At 38.4% G+C, this 18281-nt stretch overlaps 7 protein-coding genes across 7 annotated transcripts; 4 read left to right on the forward strand and 3 right to left on the reverse strand.

The window, feature by feature from the left end:
• EV154DRAFT_272730 (uncharacterized protein) lies at window positions 1-1357 on the reverse strand (the record flags this gene model as incomplete). Its single annotated transcript, XM_051594709.1, has 1 exon — window positions 1-1357. A coding segment is annotated over exon 1 (1294 nt), but the record flags the coding sequence as incomplete, so codon positions are not given.
• Window positions 1358-1480: 123 nt separating this feature from the next.
• On the forward strand, window positions 1481-5389 carry EV154DRAFT_513878 (trypsin-like cysteine/serine peptidase domain-containing protein). The gene is made up of 10 exons (XM_051602077.1): window positions 1481-1825; window positions 1885-2062; window positions 2136-2228; window positions 2297-2407; window positions 2505-3008; window positions 3072-3187; window positions 3246-3781; window positions 3866-4072; window positions 4171-4768; window positions 4833-5389. The coding sequence occupies exons 1-10, from the start codon at window positions 1522-1524 to the stop codon at window positions 5156-5158; spliced, it is 2973 nt and encodes a 990-aa protein (XP_051456032.1). The 5' UTR covers window positions 1481-1521; the 3' UTR covers window positions 5159-5389.
• On the forward strand, window positions 5390-6556 carry EV154DRAFT_513881 (Chloroperoxidase). Its single transcript, XM_051602078.1, has 2 exons — window positions 5390-6151; window positions 6237-6556. The coding sequence occupies exons 1-2, from the start codon at window positions 5447-5449 to the stop codon at window positions 6465-6467; spliced, it is 936 nt and encodes a 311-aa protein (XP_051456033.1). The 5' UTR covers window positions 5390-5446; the 3' UTR covers window positions 6468-6556.
• A 1542-nt stretch (window positions 6557-8098) lies between these two features.
• EV154DRAFT_272813 (COX17 cytochrome c oxidase-like protein assembly) lies at window positions 8099-8643 on the reverse strand. The gene is made up of 2 exons (XM_051594710.1): window positions 8356-8643; window positions 8099-8207 (listed from the first exon to the last, which is right to left on the reverse strand). Exon 1 carries the CDS (start codon window positions 8601-8603, stop codon window positions 8400-8402), a length of 204 nt encoding a protein of 67 aa, XP_051456034.1. The 5' UTR covers window positions 8604-8643; the 3' UTR covers window positions 8099-8207; window positions 8356-8399.
• Window positions 8644-9162: 519 nt separating this feature from the next.
• On the forward strand, window positions 9163-11548 carry EV154DRAFT_423522 (uncharacterized protein; the record flags this gene model as incomplete). The annotated part of the gene is made up of 5 exons (XM_051596138.1): window positions 9163-9267; window positions 9324-9530; window positions 9590-9646; window positions 9718-9921; window positions 10139-11548. 5 exons carry the CDS (start codon window positions 9163-9165, stop codon window positions 11546-11548), a joined length of 1983 nt encoding a protein of 660 aa, XP_051456035.1.
• Window positions 11549-11979: 431 nt separating this feature from the next.
• On the reverse strand, window positions 11980-14683 carry EV154DRAFT_423469 (kinase-like domain-containing protein; the record flags this gene model as incomplete). The annotated part of the gene is made up of 5 exons (XM_051596136.1): window positions 11980-12380; window positions 12495-13365; window positions 13462-14268; window positions 14325-14440; window positions 14521-14683. 5 exons carry the CDS (start codon window positions 14681-14683, stop codon window positions 11980-11982), a joined length of 2358 nt encoding a protein of 785 aa, XP_051456036.1.
• A 1292-nt stretch (window positions 14684-15975) lies between these two features.
• Window positions 15976-17525, forward strand: EV154DRAFT_603856 (40S ribosomal protein S4-A; the record flags this gene model as incomplete). The annotated part of the gene is made up of 4 exons (XM_051607371.1): window positions 15976-15984; window positions 16294-16363; window positions 16585-16773; window positions 16917-17525. 4 exons carry the CDS (start codon window positions 15976-15978, stop codon window positions 17444-17446), a joined length of 798 nt encoding a protein of 265 aa, XP_051456037.1. The 3' UTR covers window positions 17447-17525.
• Window positions 17526-18281: the final 756 nt, after the last annotated feature.

The following is an 18281-nucleotide window of genomic DNA, read 5'->3' on the forward strand; positions in this document are numbered from 1 at the left end:
ATTCGCCTAATAAGCCATTTTGTTCCAGAATATTAAAGATTTTGAAAATACGGCGTGGATCTTCGGGATGGATTTCCATCGGATTAGGCGTGGCGTGATAGGACATGGCAGTATCATAAACAAATCCTGTTTTTAAATGTCTGCGGGAGGTGAGTTCCTTGGTAAATTTGGATAAGACAACGGTAGCACGCATTGTTTTAGGTGGACTGGGTCTGGCTTTCTTTGACATTTTACCCGTTGTGTTATCGTCCGAATCAGATACCAAATGCGTCAGCTTTTCAGGATCAATCGAGTTGGCAATATCATTGTATGTGCTAATCACATTTCTACCTGCTCTCACTGGACGATCTTTAACAAATGCTGTTTGGTTTCCGTCCGAATCAATCTCTTTATCGTCTGTAGGTTGTGTTTCTACGTCGCTCATGGGTCGAGATTCTTCTACGACTGTCTCTGTGATATTTTCTAATGGCTGTAAAGGTGCAAATGTAGATGTAGATGTTGATGTAGATGTAGGCTTAGGAGTAGGTGTAGGAGTAGGTGTTGACATGGTGATTTCATCAGCGTCTGTATCGGATTGTAATTCATCTATTTCCGACATATCATCCACTGTATGCAACACTGGTTTAGACTGCTTTTCTTCTTCTTCTTCCGTCCCGGCTAGGTCGAGGCTTTCGTTATCTGACATGACAGGATCCGAATGAAGTTTAGACTCGATCTGGTCATTGTCTTCATAATCACCCTCGACATCGACATCATCTTCAGGCACAACAGCGTCAACTCCGGCCTCTTCTTCGTTTCCTTCCACATCGACTTCTTCGTCTTCTTCGTCTTCCGTGTCGTCGAGGTTGGAAATATCCATAGCGGAAGCGACATCGCCAGGCGAGAAAGGAGACTTTGAAGGCTTCTTTGTCATGGGGGTGGAGGAGGAAGGAAGTTTATCATTGAACTTGACGCGTTCCTGTTGTTGTTGCTGGTGGTGGTGGTGGTGGTGGTGGTGGTTGACAGGTTGAGTTGTGGAAAGTTTTGACTTGTTGGCTTCTAGAATATTGAGATATTTATCAGATAAAGGTACGTTTAAGCGTTGAGCGTGCAGTGCGTCTTGTAAGAGAAGGTCATCCTCATCGTCGGATGATAAAACAATGGGTTCGGTATCGACGACAGGTCTTGATAATGAAGTGATGACGGGGGTTATCTTCTCGTGGGAAGAACGAGCAGGTAAAAGTAAGGTAGTACCCATGTCCAGCCTTGTTTTTTTTGAATGCTCAGGCCCTTCTTTTTCACTCGTTCTCTTCATTTTTTTTATTGTATGTGTATCTCAAGAAAATAACACACGAAAAACACGGTTTTCCGATTTACAACAAAAAAGGCGGGACTTTTTTTTTTTTTTTTTGTTTGTTTAAAAAAAAAATCACTGTGACTGGTTTCATTAGTGTGAATATACATAAAAAAAAAAAAAAAACTACGCAGACCTTTCTTTTCCCCCTTGTTCACATCTATACTTTTTTTTTATATATATATAAAATGAGTACACCATTGACACCTGAAAAGCAGTCTTTTCCTCTACTTCCTAAGGATCGTAATTTTGAAGGAGGTGATTCACCTGCTTCCACCACCTCCACATACCCTGCTAAGCGTAGAAAGGTAGATCCTTCGGGAGAAGAAGACGACGACGACGCGTTGGCGTCTAGTGACGATGTTTGCATGACCGACGTACTTCCCATCACGCCTGAATTAAAGCCTTCCAAATGGCAAGGCACCATCAACAATGTTGTAAAAGCCATTGTTTCTATTCGTTTCAGTCAAGTCGCTGCCTTTGATACCGAAGGTGAATACTTGATGAAACAAAACCCCAATTCCATAATATACTAAAGAATTCATTGACAGGACCCGAAACTTCTGAAGCTTCTGGATTTATTGTGGACGCAAAGCAAGGCATTATTTTGACCAATCGACATGTTGCTTGTGCAGGTCCTTTTGTTGGTGAAGCCATTTGTCATGATCACGAGGAAGTGGATGTCTACCCAATTTACCGTGATCCTGTTCATGATTTTGGCTTTTTAAAGTATGTCAGCCCCCTTTTTCCTCTCCATATACTTTGTGTTAATCTAGTCTCTCTTTTTTTTTCTTTCTTGCAGATTCAACCCAGAAAAGATCAAATATATGCCCATGTCGCAAGTCGAGCTTCATCCTGAATTAGCCAAGGTCGGTCTCGACATTCGTGTTGTTGGGTAAATCGCAATTTTTTTTTTTGTATTTAAAAAAAAAAAAGAGAGTACTAAAAAAAAAAGATTTACAGTAATGATGCAGGTGAAAAGCTCAGTATTTTAGCAGGTTCAATTTCTCGTTTGGATCGCAACACACCCGAGTATGGCGATTTGACGTACAATGACTTCAACACCTTTTACTTGTAAATTTCATATATAACTATATTTATAATTTCTATCTACGCCCGGTGGATTTATGGGGACACTAATATTTTCCAAAAAATATATATAACTGTGTAGACAAGCAGCTTCAAGTACGAGTGGTGGAAGTTCCGGTTCACCAGTGATTGATATTGACGGTAACGCTGTTGCACTTCAAGCTGGTGGTCACACGAAAGCAGCCACTGATTTCTTCTTACCTTTGGATAGAATTAAGCGTGCTTTGGAATTCATTCAACGTGGTGAGATGGTACCACGTGGCGATGTCCAAGCTCAATTCACCTATCGTCCATTTGACGAAGCTCGTCGATTAGGCTTGAGACCCGAAACAGAAGATACTTTACGTAAATTGTTCCCCGATGAAATCGGTCTTTTGGTGGCAGAAACCGTTTTACCTGAGGGTCCTGCACACAAGAAGTTGGAGGAAGGTGATATTTTATTGACAATCAACGGTGAATACATTACCAAATTTGTACCCTTTGAACATATGTTGGACTCCAATGTCGGTAAGGGAATTACCGTGTGTGTCGAACGAGGTGGTAAACCCATCGAATTGAAAATTCAGGTTGGCGATCTTCATGCCATGTAAGTGTTACGCCTTGTGTTTGACAAAAAAAAATTGTAGAGCTAAGATTTCTTTTGTTATAGCACGCCAGATCGTTTTGTTGAAATTGGTGGCTCTAAATTAAACGAGGTCTCATATCAATTAGCTCGTGCTTATTGTGTGCCATGTAAGGGTGTTTATGTTGCTGAACCCTCAGGAAGTAAGTTTTGGAATATAAAGAGTGAGAAAATAGGATGTGCTGACAAAAGCAATGATAGTGTTCCGTTTGGATGGACCTGATAATGGATGGATTATTAAATCTGTGGATGATAAAGATACACCCAACCTAGACGCTTTTATCGAGGTGATGAAAACGATTCCTGACCGAGCTCGTGTGCCTGTGGTTTATTACTCTATTGCGGACACCCATACGATCTTGGTTGCTGTTGTGCAAGTGGAAAGACATTGGTCTGGATTCAGATTAGCTGTACGTAATGACGCTACGGGATTATGGGATTATACGGATTTGGGTGCACCTTTACCCCCAAAGCCTTTAAAGCCTTCCACCAAGCATTTCATCACCTTGGATGATAGTCTGGGACCTGCCAAGGATCTGATTCGTTGTTTAGTCAAGGTGAATTTTTATATGCCTTGTCGTTTAGATGGTTTCCCTCGCAGCCGTAAACAAGGCGCTGGCGTGATTGTGGATAAGGAAAGAGGTTTTGTCATTGTGAGTCGTAGTATTGTTCCTACCTCGATGGGAGATTTGACTTTAAACGTGGCTGATTCCCTTGTCATTCCCGCAAAGATTTTGGTAAGTTACCCTTTTTTTTTTACTAAGAAATAAGACGAGGATATTCAATTCATTTTTTTTTTTTTTTTTTTTTTTTACATATAGTTTTTACATCCTACGCATAATTTTGCTGTGGTTCAATACGATCCCAAGCTTTTAGGTGAGACGGATGTGTTGAGTGCGCCTTTCAGTGATAAAACATTATCACAAGGACATAAAGTGACACTGGTTGCTCATAACCATAACCAGCGTCCAGTTTGCTTAAATACGGTGGTCACGGATGTCACTTGTGTGACCATTCCGCATAATGGAGTAAAGTATATTTCTTGTGAAACAAGGATTACCAATTTAAAATGGATACCCGAAATGAAAAAAATGCTTAACATAAACCAATTTTTTTTTTTTTTTAGACTCCTCGTTTCCGTAGTATTAATATGGATGCGATTACGCTGGATACGCCCTTGGCACTTCAATGCAGTTCAGGACTTTTAGCGGATGCGGATGGACTTGTACAGGGACTCTGGATGAATTTCTTGGGAGAGCGTAATATGAATGGACATGATAATGAGTATCATTTGGGTATCCATATCTCTACCATCCGTTCTGTTTTGGAGCGTTTATATAAAGGGGAAGAGCATGTTGCACTTCGTAGCATCAATGCCGAGTTAATGCCGGTACAGATGGCACAAGCTGCGGCAATGGGATTGTCCGATGAATGGGTCAGTCGTGTAGAACAAGCCAACCCTTCCAAACATCAATTGTTCATGATTCGACGTACGGAAGCCGCCAGTGAAAGTTCCAAGGTGTTGAAAGAGTTAGATTTGATCTTATCGGTCAATGGAAAGGTCATCACGAGAATGTATGAGATGGATGTACAGTATGAAGAGGAGGAAATCGAGATGACGATTTTACGCGCTAAGAAGGAATTGACCGTCAAGGTGAAGACAAGTCCTGTTTCTGGTGATGGAACCAGCCGTGTTGTATTCTGGGCAGGAGCAGCATTACATGGTACGGCTTAAAAAAAAAATGTTTTTTATAGGATTATGTGAGAACTCAATTTATTATTCTATAGAACCCCATAAGGCTGTTCTTCAACAGAGTAAAACGCTCCCTTCTCAGATTTATATTTCTGCTCGATCCAAGGGGTCACCCGCTTATATGTACGGTCTCGTACCTACCATGTGGATTACGCATATTAATTCGAAGCAGGTAGTTACGTTGGATGATTTGGTTGCAGCTGTAAAGGATGCCGAAGACAACACATATGTCCGTGTGCGTTGTCTTAGTTTCGATAATGTGCCCATCATGCTTTCCGTCAAGATGGTCAATCATTATTTCCCTTTGGTTGATATGGTGAAAGATCCCAAGGCTGAGTGTGGATGGTCAAAAAGAGAGTAATAACACAAACTAGCATTTATAGAAAGAAATATATATAAAAAAAATTTACATATATTTTCCTCAACACACATATTTTTCTGTACCTTCTTTTTTCTACAATAATGACTTCGCCATCATTTTTAGAGTCACCTGTTTTTCCTTTTTCGAATTTTGTTGTAAAGCCAAAAGTTTCATAAAAGTGTGTGGTACAAAAAGAGTTTAAAAATAAGATTAAACATTTTTTTTTGTTTGAATTTTTCTTTTCTCTCTTCTCTCACTATTGTTCTATCAATTCACTACTTACATTATATGATTGGTGGAAAGTATCAAAAGCTAGATGCAGATGAGCATCGCAAGGGCCACAAAAGCAAATCGCTCAAGACATTGGCTATCTCTATCGGATTAGGTTTAGTGGTTGCCTATGCTGTCATTTCGGTCCTGATCATTGAAGTGAAAGGTCGTCAAGCACTCAAGACACCAGAAGAATGGAGGGAATTGATCAAGGAACACGGTTATGAACGTCAAGAAACGGATGCAAGATCTCCCTGTCCCATGTTAAATACGTTGGCGAATCACGGATTTATCGCGCGAAGCGGGCGTCACATTAAATCAGATGACCTGTTCAAGGCCATGATGTTGATGGGCGCTCCACCCACTGTCACGGCTGGTTTCTTGAAAAAAATCTATCGTGATTATCATGAAGCAGACCCTCAACGTTCCTTCTTTTCTCAGTTTAGCAGTATGGAGACGTTGGATTTGGATCGTTTGACGGTCGCAGGTTTGTTAGAACATGATGTTTCGCTGAGTCGCAATGATCTTCGACTACCGCCTTATAGTACGGTGGAGCCGATTCCTGATTACGTGCATCGTATGCATAAAATAGCTCAAGTGGCCAATAAAGGTACAGAATTCGAGGGTATCTTTACGCGTAAGAATGAAAATGATGCAAGACGTATCCGGTGGTTGGAATCCTATGGCCACAACAAGTATATTCATTTAAGTTTATTCCATCAGGTAAAAATTACAATTAAGATGTATTTTTTTTTTTGGGGGGGGGGACAACAGGATACTGACCACTTTTTTATTTTTATTACTTTAGTTCGCATCAAGCACGGAGTGTTCCTTATTGTTGGATATCATTGGACGTGATGGAGCAATTACTTTGCCTCATTTGACCTCGTTTCTGTTAAACCAAACATTTCCGGACGATTGGCATCCAAGAGAGACCTCTTATAGCTTCAAGGAATTGGCAACAAAGCCTTTACGCTGCTGGAAAGGACTTCGTGATAGTACCGCAACACTTGAATTATTGGACCAACTTGAGCATTAGCCCTTTTCTTTTTTCTCTAGATGTGTGTATGTGTGTGTGTGTATATATTCAATAAAATTTTATCATGAACGCTGTTCTGATCAAACAAATACAGCAGCGTCTATGTTTAAAAGATAACCACTCTAATTTAGCTGTATAAGGTTTCAGATTTGCCAATTTTCCCTGATGCGTTTACAAGGGATTAAAATCTAGTGATGCATTAGCCAAAAGTGTAACCGCATGGCTTCTTTTTTTTTTCGGCCCTTTGTACTTGATTACATGTTAAAAAATAACGCCGTCAGAGATACCAATTGGTATAATGATGTATGTGCTACAATGGATTTGTTCTTCGAAAGATTCCTAACGGCAAAGCCTACACATACGATTATTCACGTGGTTGTTCGTTCTACATTTGTATTCTATTTATAAAAACCGTGTCTAAATATCTGTACAAACTTTTTTTTTTGAAGCTACGTCAATTTTTAAAAAAAAAGTTACAGCCCAACTATTCTATGATTTCCCCCTTCCCTTTCTATCAACTCTTTATCATAAATATCGCTCTTATGTCCTTGATAAAACTGATATTTGGAAAATAGCAAACTTTTTTTTTTTTTTTTTGTATAGCCTGGTTGGGCGTCAACTTCATTCGACTTGTTTGTACTCATGAGAAAGATTTATATCCGTAAAAGTGTTAATCTCTGCGCATGCGGGCTCATAATAAAGTCGTAATATGAGTAAAAATAGACATCGGCTACCAGAAATTATCCCCCTTGTGGTGTTCGAAAGTATTGAAAAATCAAGAGAACTGAAATCCCCAGAATACGGTGTTGTTTCACTAGTCAGTGAATCAATGGGAATTCAGTAAAACACGCAATAAAATTCATTGAATTCAGTTCAATAGATTCGGTGCCATTTAGGTGTGTTATATCAGATTACGCATTATACATAGATGGTTCCAGGCAATAATAATACAAAAACAAAGGATAACTCTCGAGGGTGGGCAAGACCTTTAATCGAGGTAATCCCTTCATATTAAACTTGCACAGTGCTAGGAGTTGAGAGAAAATATTAAAAAATATCGGCAAAAAGGTCATTAGCTCACCTTTCTTATGTATGTTGGGATACAAAAGTCAAGAATTGTGTGGGGTTGAAAGACCCTAACGGTAGAATGGTAGTGACTAGCTATAAAACAAAGATTAGACACGCCACTTATGTTTGTGCCTTTCAAATTCTTTGTCATGTTCTAGAAAGAAAATTTATTGATGATTCTGACCTTTTCTTGGTATTTTTCATCAATGAGAAAAGTAGAAGTAAGCAAAATAAAAAGTGAGTGAGTGGATTTAAATAAGAAGAATGATAAACAAGGACTGGTAATTACATCAGGATGAACTAATTTACTATTGTAGTAACTTTTTGCAAAATATTCCCAATTGAAACAATAAATAGAGGGAGAGCTGTCCCTTTGTAGGGATGAAAAGAAAATCTAAAGTGTTTTATAGACTAACTTCTTAAAAAAGCACCATAAAATGGGATGTTAGATATTGTCTGACAGCAGATGAAGCGTTACATTTTGATACAAAAAAAAAACAGTCGTCTTAATTATGCACTGATCTTATCATTTAATTGAAATCGAGAATTGTAAAAGAATGCATGGTAGAGCTTATAAGTGTAGTCGCCACAGAAATAATTAATGCGGGGGGAGAGGGAAAAAGGGTAAATTACTACTGCGTAAATGGTTACTCTTCTTTGAATAGACGGCAACTGAATTTGACACGCACACAGTCAAATAAAATTTCCCGTGTGGATGACAACAAACAAGGGAAATTGATCAATTGATAATTTTTTTTTTTTTTTTTATTGGGAGTTGTTAGAAAAAAAAAGAATATGGGGGTAAAGAATATATAAATACATTATAAAAGAAGTGTCTAATGAGGTTTAAAGAGAAAAAGAGCTTTAGATTTTGAAGCCCAAGTTACGCATACAAGTAATATGAGCTTGGATAAGTTCTTGACAGTTTTCTTCTCCCTTTTGAAAGACACACTCGTCACGGACTTTCTTTGTTTCGGGACAAGCACAACATGGCTTGAGTGGCTTTCCATCTTTGCCAATGGGAAGAACACCGGATTGTGTAGAAGTGGTCTTTACAGGTTCGGCCATTAAGAATAATAATAATAAGATAAAAAAAAAAACGTAAATACGGGAGGGGGTTGCGCACTTTATTTTCTTTTTTTGGGTCTTGAAACAGTCACACGCTACTTTCCACCAAGCATTAATAATCCATTCTTTTTTTAAGGTTTTTATTGTGCTCTATTAAAAACGTGAGCTTCTTTATTTAACAAGCATTTTTTGTTAAAGAAAATTGTCCCCTTTGGTTTTTATACACCGATAGATTAAGCTTACTATCTGATTACCACACGTCATTGAAAAGCGTTACTGTACAGAACTGTATTTATGAAAGACGCACAAAAAAAAACTCGAATTGACCTCATTCTGACGTAGACTCATTTTTTAAAAAAAGTAGGAGTAACCATGACAAGCAGTGGGCTGACAAATGGTTACTATGAACTGAAAATAAAAACTTGTAGCAGGTTTATGATGGGAGGGTCGGGTAATTTCAAAGACCGGGACAGTGTCCGGGAAACCTTTTTCCTGACAAGGTTTTTTTTTTTTTTTTTATTGTTATTTCTCCAGAGTTTTTTCTCGATCAAACAAAAAGATGTCTGGTACTGATCCCGTTTTAGAAGAATTCCCCATTGAAATGATGGAGGATGCCGATGCTGTTGCCAAAGAGTGGATCGAGGCAGAATCCAGCAAAGAAGTGGTAAGCTAAAAAAGCATAAAAATAAAAAAACAAGCTAAAAAACCAGTCCTTTTTAGAAACGTATTAAAAAAGTTGGATCGAGTGTGACACCTCTCAAGGTATATAACATCAAAGAAAAGAATGATAATATAAGTGAGCTGACATCTCTTCTAAAAAAAAAGATTAGTAATTGTGGTATTATTGCCAATTTTGATAATAAAAGAGCAAGAGCGATTAACCGAGTTGAATTGGATACCGAGATTGACTTGAGTAAAGTGCAACAGGTAATAAATGACAAAAAAAGGGCGGGGGAGACAAGTAAAAATGACAGATCCTCGTTTAGATTATGGTTTCACCACCTGTCGCTTATCCTCACAAGGCCCATTTCAACTATGTGAATGTAAGACATACATGATTTCTTTTTTTTATGTACAAAAACTTTAAAAGTGTTTTTCTTTTTCATTTTGACAGCTGATTCTTGTGACGAGTGATCCTGTTCCCTATTTGGCGCCTTATCTGTATCAAACCAATGTAAAGGTGACACAACCCGAGAAAGAGGAACAGGGCCGTAAATATCCTAGTAAAGAGATTACTTTAAAGAACGACCTCAGAGATTACTTATTGATTAATAAGAATGGTATTCGTTCTCGTTTCACTATTCATGAATATCACGATGTTTAATAAAAAATCACCCTATATTTACTAAAAATGTATTCTCCGAAGTTTTAAATAAAAACACAGGGCAAAAAACTTTTTTCTTTTCTTTCTTTTTTAATCATCATTATGCCACTTTCCATGATTACAACGTATTCGAGCATCTCTCTCGAGGAATTAGTAAGTATTTGATATAGTATGACTTGTGTAGTGCGACTCTAATTCATATTGGAAAAAGGGAGTACTCGAACGTCAGTTTGAAAAGTCTCATTTCGCACAAACCTCTCCTACAAAGAAAGTCAAGAAACTCGCCATCTTTGATTTCGATTCGACTTTATTCTTCTCACCTTTACTTAGCCCTACGATTTGGCATCCTAATCTCATTCGCTTAGCTACGTCCGAGAGTATTTATGGACCTGGTTGGTGGCGAGATATTCGTAGTCTTGATTTAGGCCCAATGGAAGAACTGGAGAGGAACGCTTGGAAAGGGTATTGGAACGAAAAGATTGTAGCGGATGCTCGAGCGTGTATTGCGGATAAGGATACGATGACGGTGGTATTGACAGGCAGACGATATCATCCCTTTCATCAATTAATACCAGCCATGTTAAAATCAAAGGGTTTACAATTCGACTTGGTTGGTCTCAGACCTGATCCTGAATCCGTTTCTGAATATCAATGGCAAGGAGGGGATGATACAAAGAGTGCTCAGTCGGTATCTTATAATTTGACGGGTTCCGTATTTAAATCTACCATGCATTTCAAGACCTGCTTCATCTTGAATCTTTTACACAAGATACCTAGCTTGGAAAGTGTCGTGATGTGGGATGACCGATTACCTCATGTGAAACGATTTAAAGAGTTTTTGGATGCTGTCAAACGAACGGACGCGATTGAAAAAGGACAAGTGATTCATGTTCCCGGGATTCGACCCAAGTATAATCCAGAGTGGGAAAAGCGAGTGATCACACACATTATTCAAACGCATAATAAAGCACTGGTGGAGTATCAAAGCGGGAAAAAGACAACTGGAAAGATCATGGAACGTTTGGAGTGGACACCCGTCATAGAAGATCCATTATCATTGTCTGAAAAAATATTAAATTTAGCTCCTCAACCTGCACAAACCGTCATTGCATTAACCACCAGCTGTATCCATAATCTTCAAACCTCATTTTCATCTCTATTTCAATCTCAATGCAAACAAAACAAACGGTCCAAATGGAAGGTATTTGGAGGTGAAGAACCACAATTCTTTGGTGATTATGTCTATCTTTCTCAAAAGGTCTTGTCTAGTACAGACATTACTTTGGGTCCGGTAGGTACCCTTGTGGATCTCACCATCCTTGCTTACTCTGTTTCTCCTCGTATACCCTGTTTATTATTAAAAGTACAAGTAAAGGATCAAGAGCACATCTTACCCCTGTGGTATAAACCATCCGAGTTCTTTGATCTCTTTCGATTAAAAGATATCCAATGGCAAACAATTCGATCCAATCATCGTTCATACATAACCGATATCCAAGGTGAAATTAACTATGCCAATCGATTAGGTGTGATTGAAACTCCCCTTCGTATCAAACGTCCTTTATCACCTGACAACGACATTTCACCTATTCCTACATCTCGCTTACGAACCACTTATTAAAATACCCCCTCCTCCCATTTTTTATTTGAACACACACACAACATACATTAGAATAAATGAAAAAAAAAAAGAGTTTTATTTCTTCTCTGCCTGAGAGGTAGGTTGTTTATTGTTATCTTGTGCTTCCGGCGCAACGAGAGGTTTAGGTTCTTGTACAGGCGAATCGTTTGAGGAAGGTTTCTTGATCTGACTCTTTCGTAAACGATCCAATTCTCTTCTTAAGCCTTCATTTTCACGAGCTAATCTTTCACGTTCTTTAGAAGAATATAATAATAATTGTTGCAGGTGTTCCACCGTAGATGTGATATCTGTAGATAAAGCAGCAGAAGGTAAAGAGGAAGAGGAAGAAGTTGCCGGTGTTCTATTTTCAATGCTAACAAGTTAAAAAAAAAAAAACCCTCCCAAAATACAGTTTGCTTATATTTGTTTTTTTACCTCTGATAGAAATCTTCACATGGTGGTATAGAAGAAGGTTTTTTAGAATCAGAAATCGTACGACTACGTGAAGCATTAGTAGGATTTGTATACATAATGGGCATGGTAGCTAATAAATCATGCAACATATTTTTTTGAATTTCCGTCTGTTTCAGCAAATTTTCCATATGTGAATACACCATATTTGGCATCGAAGGGTCCAAGATACGATGTGCTTGACCTCGCGAAATGGAATTACAGGGGGATATCACGGGAGATGGAGCGACTGTCGATTGTGGGGATTCCAACATATTGATAAATTCTTTACTACTATCATTTCCGCCCGTTAATTCAAATCGTCCCTTCTTTCGACATTCGGGAGAAAGTGCTGCAGTGGAGGCTGGCGTTGCTGGTGTCGCTGGTGTCGCTGCTGATACTGCTGCTGCCGCTGCTGCTGCTGACGTCGCCGCTGTTGTTGTTGTTGGTGTTGCTGTGGCCGTTGTTGTCGTAGTGGAAGGTACTTCTGTTGAACAAGTTCCATCGGGTTTTTCGATCGAGAATCGACTTACTTTATTACTCACTGTACCTTCTCTTGTGGAGACATTGGAATTTTCACGCGTCAAGGGGAAACTTTGTAAAGGTGTGGCTGGATCCTGCCCATGGTTACTCTTTTGTTTCACTTCAAAACGTGATTTACGTTCTTGAAAGCTATCTTGACTTGTAGCACGCGACATGGGTGTTGTTCTATATAAATCATTGGCTGGTAAATCCTCCACAGGTGTAGCAGGACGTGTAGGTGTTTGATTCACGCTAAATCGTCCCTTTTTAAATTCTCCTTCTTGTAATCCACCACCTACGGCAGCAGCCGCAGCTGCAGCAGAGGAGGGTGTGCTGTTGTTGATGGTAGAGACCGTATTCATATTGGTGATGACAGTGTTTGTTGGAGAAGTACAAATACCTAATCCAACACCTGTATGAGATAATTCTGTGGCAGACATGGGAGGTGTGTGTAATTCCACAGCGGCAGCAGGAGAAATATGCGATGAATGAGCGGAAGAGGGAGCACTGTCTTGGATAACAAAGCGAGATTTCTTGGATAAGGGAGCACTGGATAGTGTAGGTGGTGGATAACTTACAGCTACGCCAGCAGGTTCACTCAAGATAGGAGAAGGACTTTCGACTACAGGCGACATGACAGATCTGGAGCTGCTAGAGGAAGGGTCCTTGATGACGGCTTCTCCAAATGAAATGTGTTTCTTGGGAGTATCTATTGTGTCGATAGGGGAAGCATGAATACTTGATGTTTTCACAAGGTTGGGTTTGGGACATTCATCGAATTGAACTGTAGACTTTGAACGGTCCAGAGAGGGAGTATCTTGAGGAGTGGCTGTGAGGATGGGTTTCTCTGGCGTGTTCAATGCAGTAAGTTTCTCTGGTGTGTTTGATGCAGTTGGTTTTTCTGGGGTGTTTAATGCAGTGAGCTTCTCTGGTGTATGAACAGTGTCTATGGGTTGATTCTCAGTCTGGGTATCATCAAAGTCCCATTGTTCTGTTGTTTGGAATGCGATTTTTTTATGAGGTATCTTTCGATGAGGTCTCTTGTCCAAGGGGAGTACGTTTGCTAAAACGGATTTGACCAGATAATCTCTCTTTTTGGCCTGCTTGAAAAAGGGATGAATGATTAACTTCTCGGCAGAAGGTCTCTTATTGGGTTCCTTTTGAAGACACAAATCAATCATCTCCTTGAAATATTTAGAGAATTTGTGTTTGGCGTTTTCTCGATCCAAGGTTGGAGGTGCGTTGGAAAGTGTCATCATCAGGACTTTCATAGGAGGGAATTTGGCAAAGGGTGCATGACCGGTGGCTAATTCTAATGCGGTGATACCAAAACTCCAGATGTCCGCTTTATAATCATAACCTGCTTGTTCCATGACTTCGGGTGCCATCCAACAGGGTGTTCCCACAAAGGTTTTACGAACATCACCATTTTCTGCAAGAGAGCTACTCACACCGAAATCGGCCAGAAGGACTGTACCTTGCTGATCCATCAAGAGATTACCTGCTTTCACATCACGATGAATATGGCCATTCTTGTGAAGATAAATTAAACCTTCCAAGGCTTGACGTAGAATGGTAGCAATGGAGATCTCGTCGAAACCGTCGGGGAAACTACTCTTCATGATGTCCAGACACGAACCTGCTGCTAAATAGGGTGTCACAATGTATAATTTCGAGCCATTGACAAATGATCCATACACTCGCAAGACATTAGGGTGTTTGGATAAGGCCATTAAGGCAGTCTCACGCTAGAATTTATATTAGCCGAAACGATACAGACTCGAAAAACGCATAGAATAAATACCCTAAGTTCATCAATTTGGTTACGTTCAAACATATCTAGATCAATCATTTTGATGGCTACTCTCTTTTTTAATGGTTTATAAATAGCTTCATATACAACGGCTGACGATCCATAGCCTACAATAAAAAAAAAAAAAATGACAACATGGGGTGCCGAATTAATTTGATTTGTGATGTGTATGAATGTCAATTTTTACCAATGGGGTTTCCAATGTCGAAATCATCATATTTGTTTGCCCAGTTTGAGTCTGATGGACAAATGGGGGTTGTGGGTTGTGTAACGGGGGAATAAGAAATGGGTTCAGTTTCTGAATGATAAAGAGTCGGTAATCTAACATGAAGACCTTCCGATACACTCATGGATCGTTTAAAATGACTTTGTTTCGCCTGTGTTGTTGGAGTTTGTGTGGGTGAATGTTGACTTGTCAAGGCTCGAATGACACTATTGGATCTCGGTCTTTGTTGTTGTTGTAAAGAATCAACGGGTGAAGTTGCTTTTTGACTCATTTTTTGAACAAGACAATAAAAAAAAGAATTTAAAAAAATAAAAAAAATAAAAAAATAAAATAAAAGGCCAGTAATACATTTTTTTTTTCTTGTACCGCCGAGTCATTTATATGAAAGATAAAAAAATAAAAAAACTCCCTCAATTGACTATAGAGTATGACATTACATAATATGCTCTGATTTTCCTACAGTTACAAATATAGACTTTATTGTTTATGTGTGTAGCAGCACAAATTTAGATTTTTTTTTTTTTCGTGTGCATGTGTTTCAAGTAATACAAAAAAAAAAAAGTAAAAATAAACCTCTGTTTGTTTGGGTGTACACACCCCATGGTTGTTCTACAGCCCACACTACTTTTCAGTGTCCGGCACATTACAGTCCGGCTGAGAGACAGTTTGTCGGATTCTCACGTTAGACAAAAAAAAAGGCTGATCTTGTTTTAAGGTCTTAAAGAGTGTAATGTGGGGGGTTCAATTGAACGTTTAAAAGAAACCCGTGAATGAATTCCTATATTGTGTTTAACCCATGTTGTAAATATGGTCTTACAAAATAAAACCAGCGAGATTCATTTTATTCCCTTGTAAATCTATAGGTCTCTACCGATGATTTAGTAGTCCTTGCGTTTGCAGCGATTTCTTTCTGCACACGAATGATTCATTTCGAAGATCTACTGAATAAAACGTGTACTCACATTTTGAAAGGCCAATCATCTAAAAATTCTGAAGGCCAACAACATGTTTTTCATCTATGTGAGAGCTCTTTCTTTTTAATTAAATAGGACACCAGGTTGTTAACAATTAAAGATCTAAGCCTACTTTTATGGTAGAAAGTGAAACTATACATGCTAGTTTTGTTAAATGCAAAAAAAAGGATGCCTAAAAGACAGTAACCATGCATACTAGTTTATTATCTACAAATCAAGGATATAATCCTAAAACTTTATCTAATTTTACAATCGCTTCGGACAGACAGCAAACAATTCGATTTTAGAGGCTTTTTTTTTTACTTCAAATTTACTGTGGTGGAGGATATAAATGGATAAGGTCGTCTTTTTTTTTTTTTCTTGAAATAATAACCGTCCCACTTCTGTTGGATCCCCTAAGCCTCAGTGATATTGTATTACGGATAGTAAATTAATGCAGAAAATGAAACTTGTAAGCCATGTTGCCCCCCCTCCTTTTGATCGCCGTACCGCGTTTACTTTTTTTGATTTTTTTAAATCACAGATGTCAAAAAAAAAAAAAAAAATTTATATATTAACTTTTCGGTGTCCGGGAGAGTAAGAACAGTCCCGACCGAAAAGAAATTTTTTTTTACGTGATTCTTATAAAAGGGATGCAAATGTTTACTTTTTGAAAGGATTATCTTTTATCACTTTTATATAATCATTTAATATGGTAAGTTACATTCTCATCCATCCATCCATCCATCCATTGGTTGTTAATCATCTTTATTTTTGATAGGGTCGTGGTCCTAAGAAGCATATGAAGCGTCTCGCTGCTCCCAAGCACTGGATGCTTGACAAACTTTTGGGTAAGCAATCTATATTCTGGCTTATTTTTATATAAGTTTTTTTTCTTTTTTTTCTTTTTTTTGGGGATGACAAAAACAAAAAACAAAAGTCAAGCTCAACAATCCGATGTACACTGACGAGCTTTTTATTTTACTGATACAAAAGAAAAAAAAAAAAAAAACTTATATAAATATACCCATTTATATTTTATCATTTTTACTAATCAAATATATTGATTTAGGTTCTTATGCCCCTAAGCCTAGCTCCGGTCCTCATAAGACTCGTGAATGTCTTCCCTTGATTGTTTTCATTCGTAACAGATTGAAGTATGCTCTCAACGGTCGTGAAGTTCAATCTATCTTGATGCAACGTTTGGTTAAGGTTGATGGTAAGGTTCGTACCGATTCTACCTTCCCTGCTGGTTTCATGGGTAAGTGGTATTTTTTATTTTTATTTTGGGGTTGTGTGTTGGGTTTCGGTTGGTTATCGGAAATGATCGTGAGTTCTCACAGCTTAAGCTTTGACGAATCCCGGATGCCTTTCTTTTTCCTTTCTTTAAATTGAATATAACAGACGTTATTTCTATTGAAAAGACTGGTGAGAACTTCCGTCTCGTCTATGACATTAAAGGTCGCTTTGCTGTTCACCGTATCACGGATGAGGAGGCCAAATACAAGTTGTGTAAGGTCAAGAAGGTCCTCGTTGGTTCCAAGGGTATTCCATACATCACCACTCATGATGGTCGCACTATTCGTTACCCCGATCCTTTGATCAAGGCCAATGATACTATTCGTTTCAACCTTGAGGAAAACAAGGTCGCTGATTTCGTCAAGTTCGAGGTTGGTAATGTTGTCATGATCACTGGTGGTCGTAATATTGGTCGTGTTGGTCAACTTGTTCATCGTGAACGTCATATTGGTGGTTTTGAAATTGTCCATGTCAAGGATGCTCTTGACCGTGTCTTTGCTACTCGTATCTCCAACGTTTTCACTATCGGTCAAGGTTCCAAGACTTGGATTTCTCTCCCCAAGGGTAAGGGTGTCAAGCTCTCCATCACTGAAGAACGTGATCGTCGTAGAGCCGCTGCCGCTGCTGCCAACTAATTTATTTCTTTATGAAATAAACAGTTTTTACCATTATATTCCCTGTACATATTATTAAAGTTTTTTATTCATCATCTTATTTTACTTGTCTTTTCTTGAATCGTCTTCTATTTATCTTTTTGATCGCTCTCATATATTGTCACCTTCCTATTGTACTTTAGCTTTTTTTTCCCCTTCACTTAAAAGCCGTTTCATAGAACCATACTTTTCTAATAAACTTGTTTGACTTAATCGTGCACATTTTCACTCTACCAAGTCCATAACTGTACATTGAGTTTATTTACTGGGGATTTGTCTATTCCTCATCTGCAATTCTCTTTAAATGTTTGAATGCTGAAATAAAAGCAGTTTCTCTTTTTCTCCACATATTTGTTTATGCTGTTTGTTCAGCCTTTTTGAAAAGAAATATAAATTTTAACTTTTTTTTTTTTTTTTTTTCGAAAAGACCAATGAGTTTAGTCAAAGATAAGATAATCTTTTATGGAATGCATGAATTTCTCGCTGGTAATATGATAATTGTGAGTAACCCGTATTCCATAGTCGAGGTAATTTAATGTGACAAGAAACTTGTAGCTAAAACATGTCAAGGATACCTCAAATAAAATAAACTGACGTATTGTTTCCCTAAATCCCCCCCCCCCCACCCACCCACATGGTAATATTATTGAAGCTGCAATAATGCAATAGACAGCTTATAGTTTCATACCATAGCTGTATGGCTTATAATCCATTACGTTATTGAATATTGTTACTTTGTAATCAATTGGAAACAGTCACTACGTATAAATGCTAAATTATATCAAATGCTACATAATATCAAGACTTGAAGAGCGTT

The sequence above is a fragment of the Mucor mucedo genome (genome assembly GCF_025094135.1).
Source record: "Mucor mucedo strain NRRL 3635 chromosome Unknown EV154scaffold_67, whole genome shotgun sequence".
NCBI lineage: Eukaryota > Fungi > Mucoromycota > Mucoromycetes > Mucorales > Mucoraceae > Mucor > Mucor mucedo.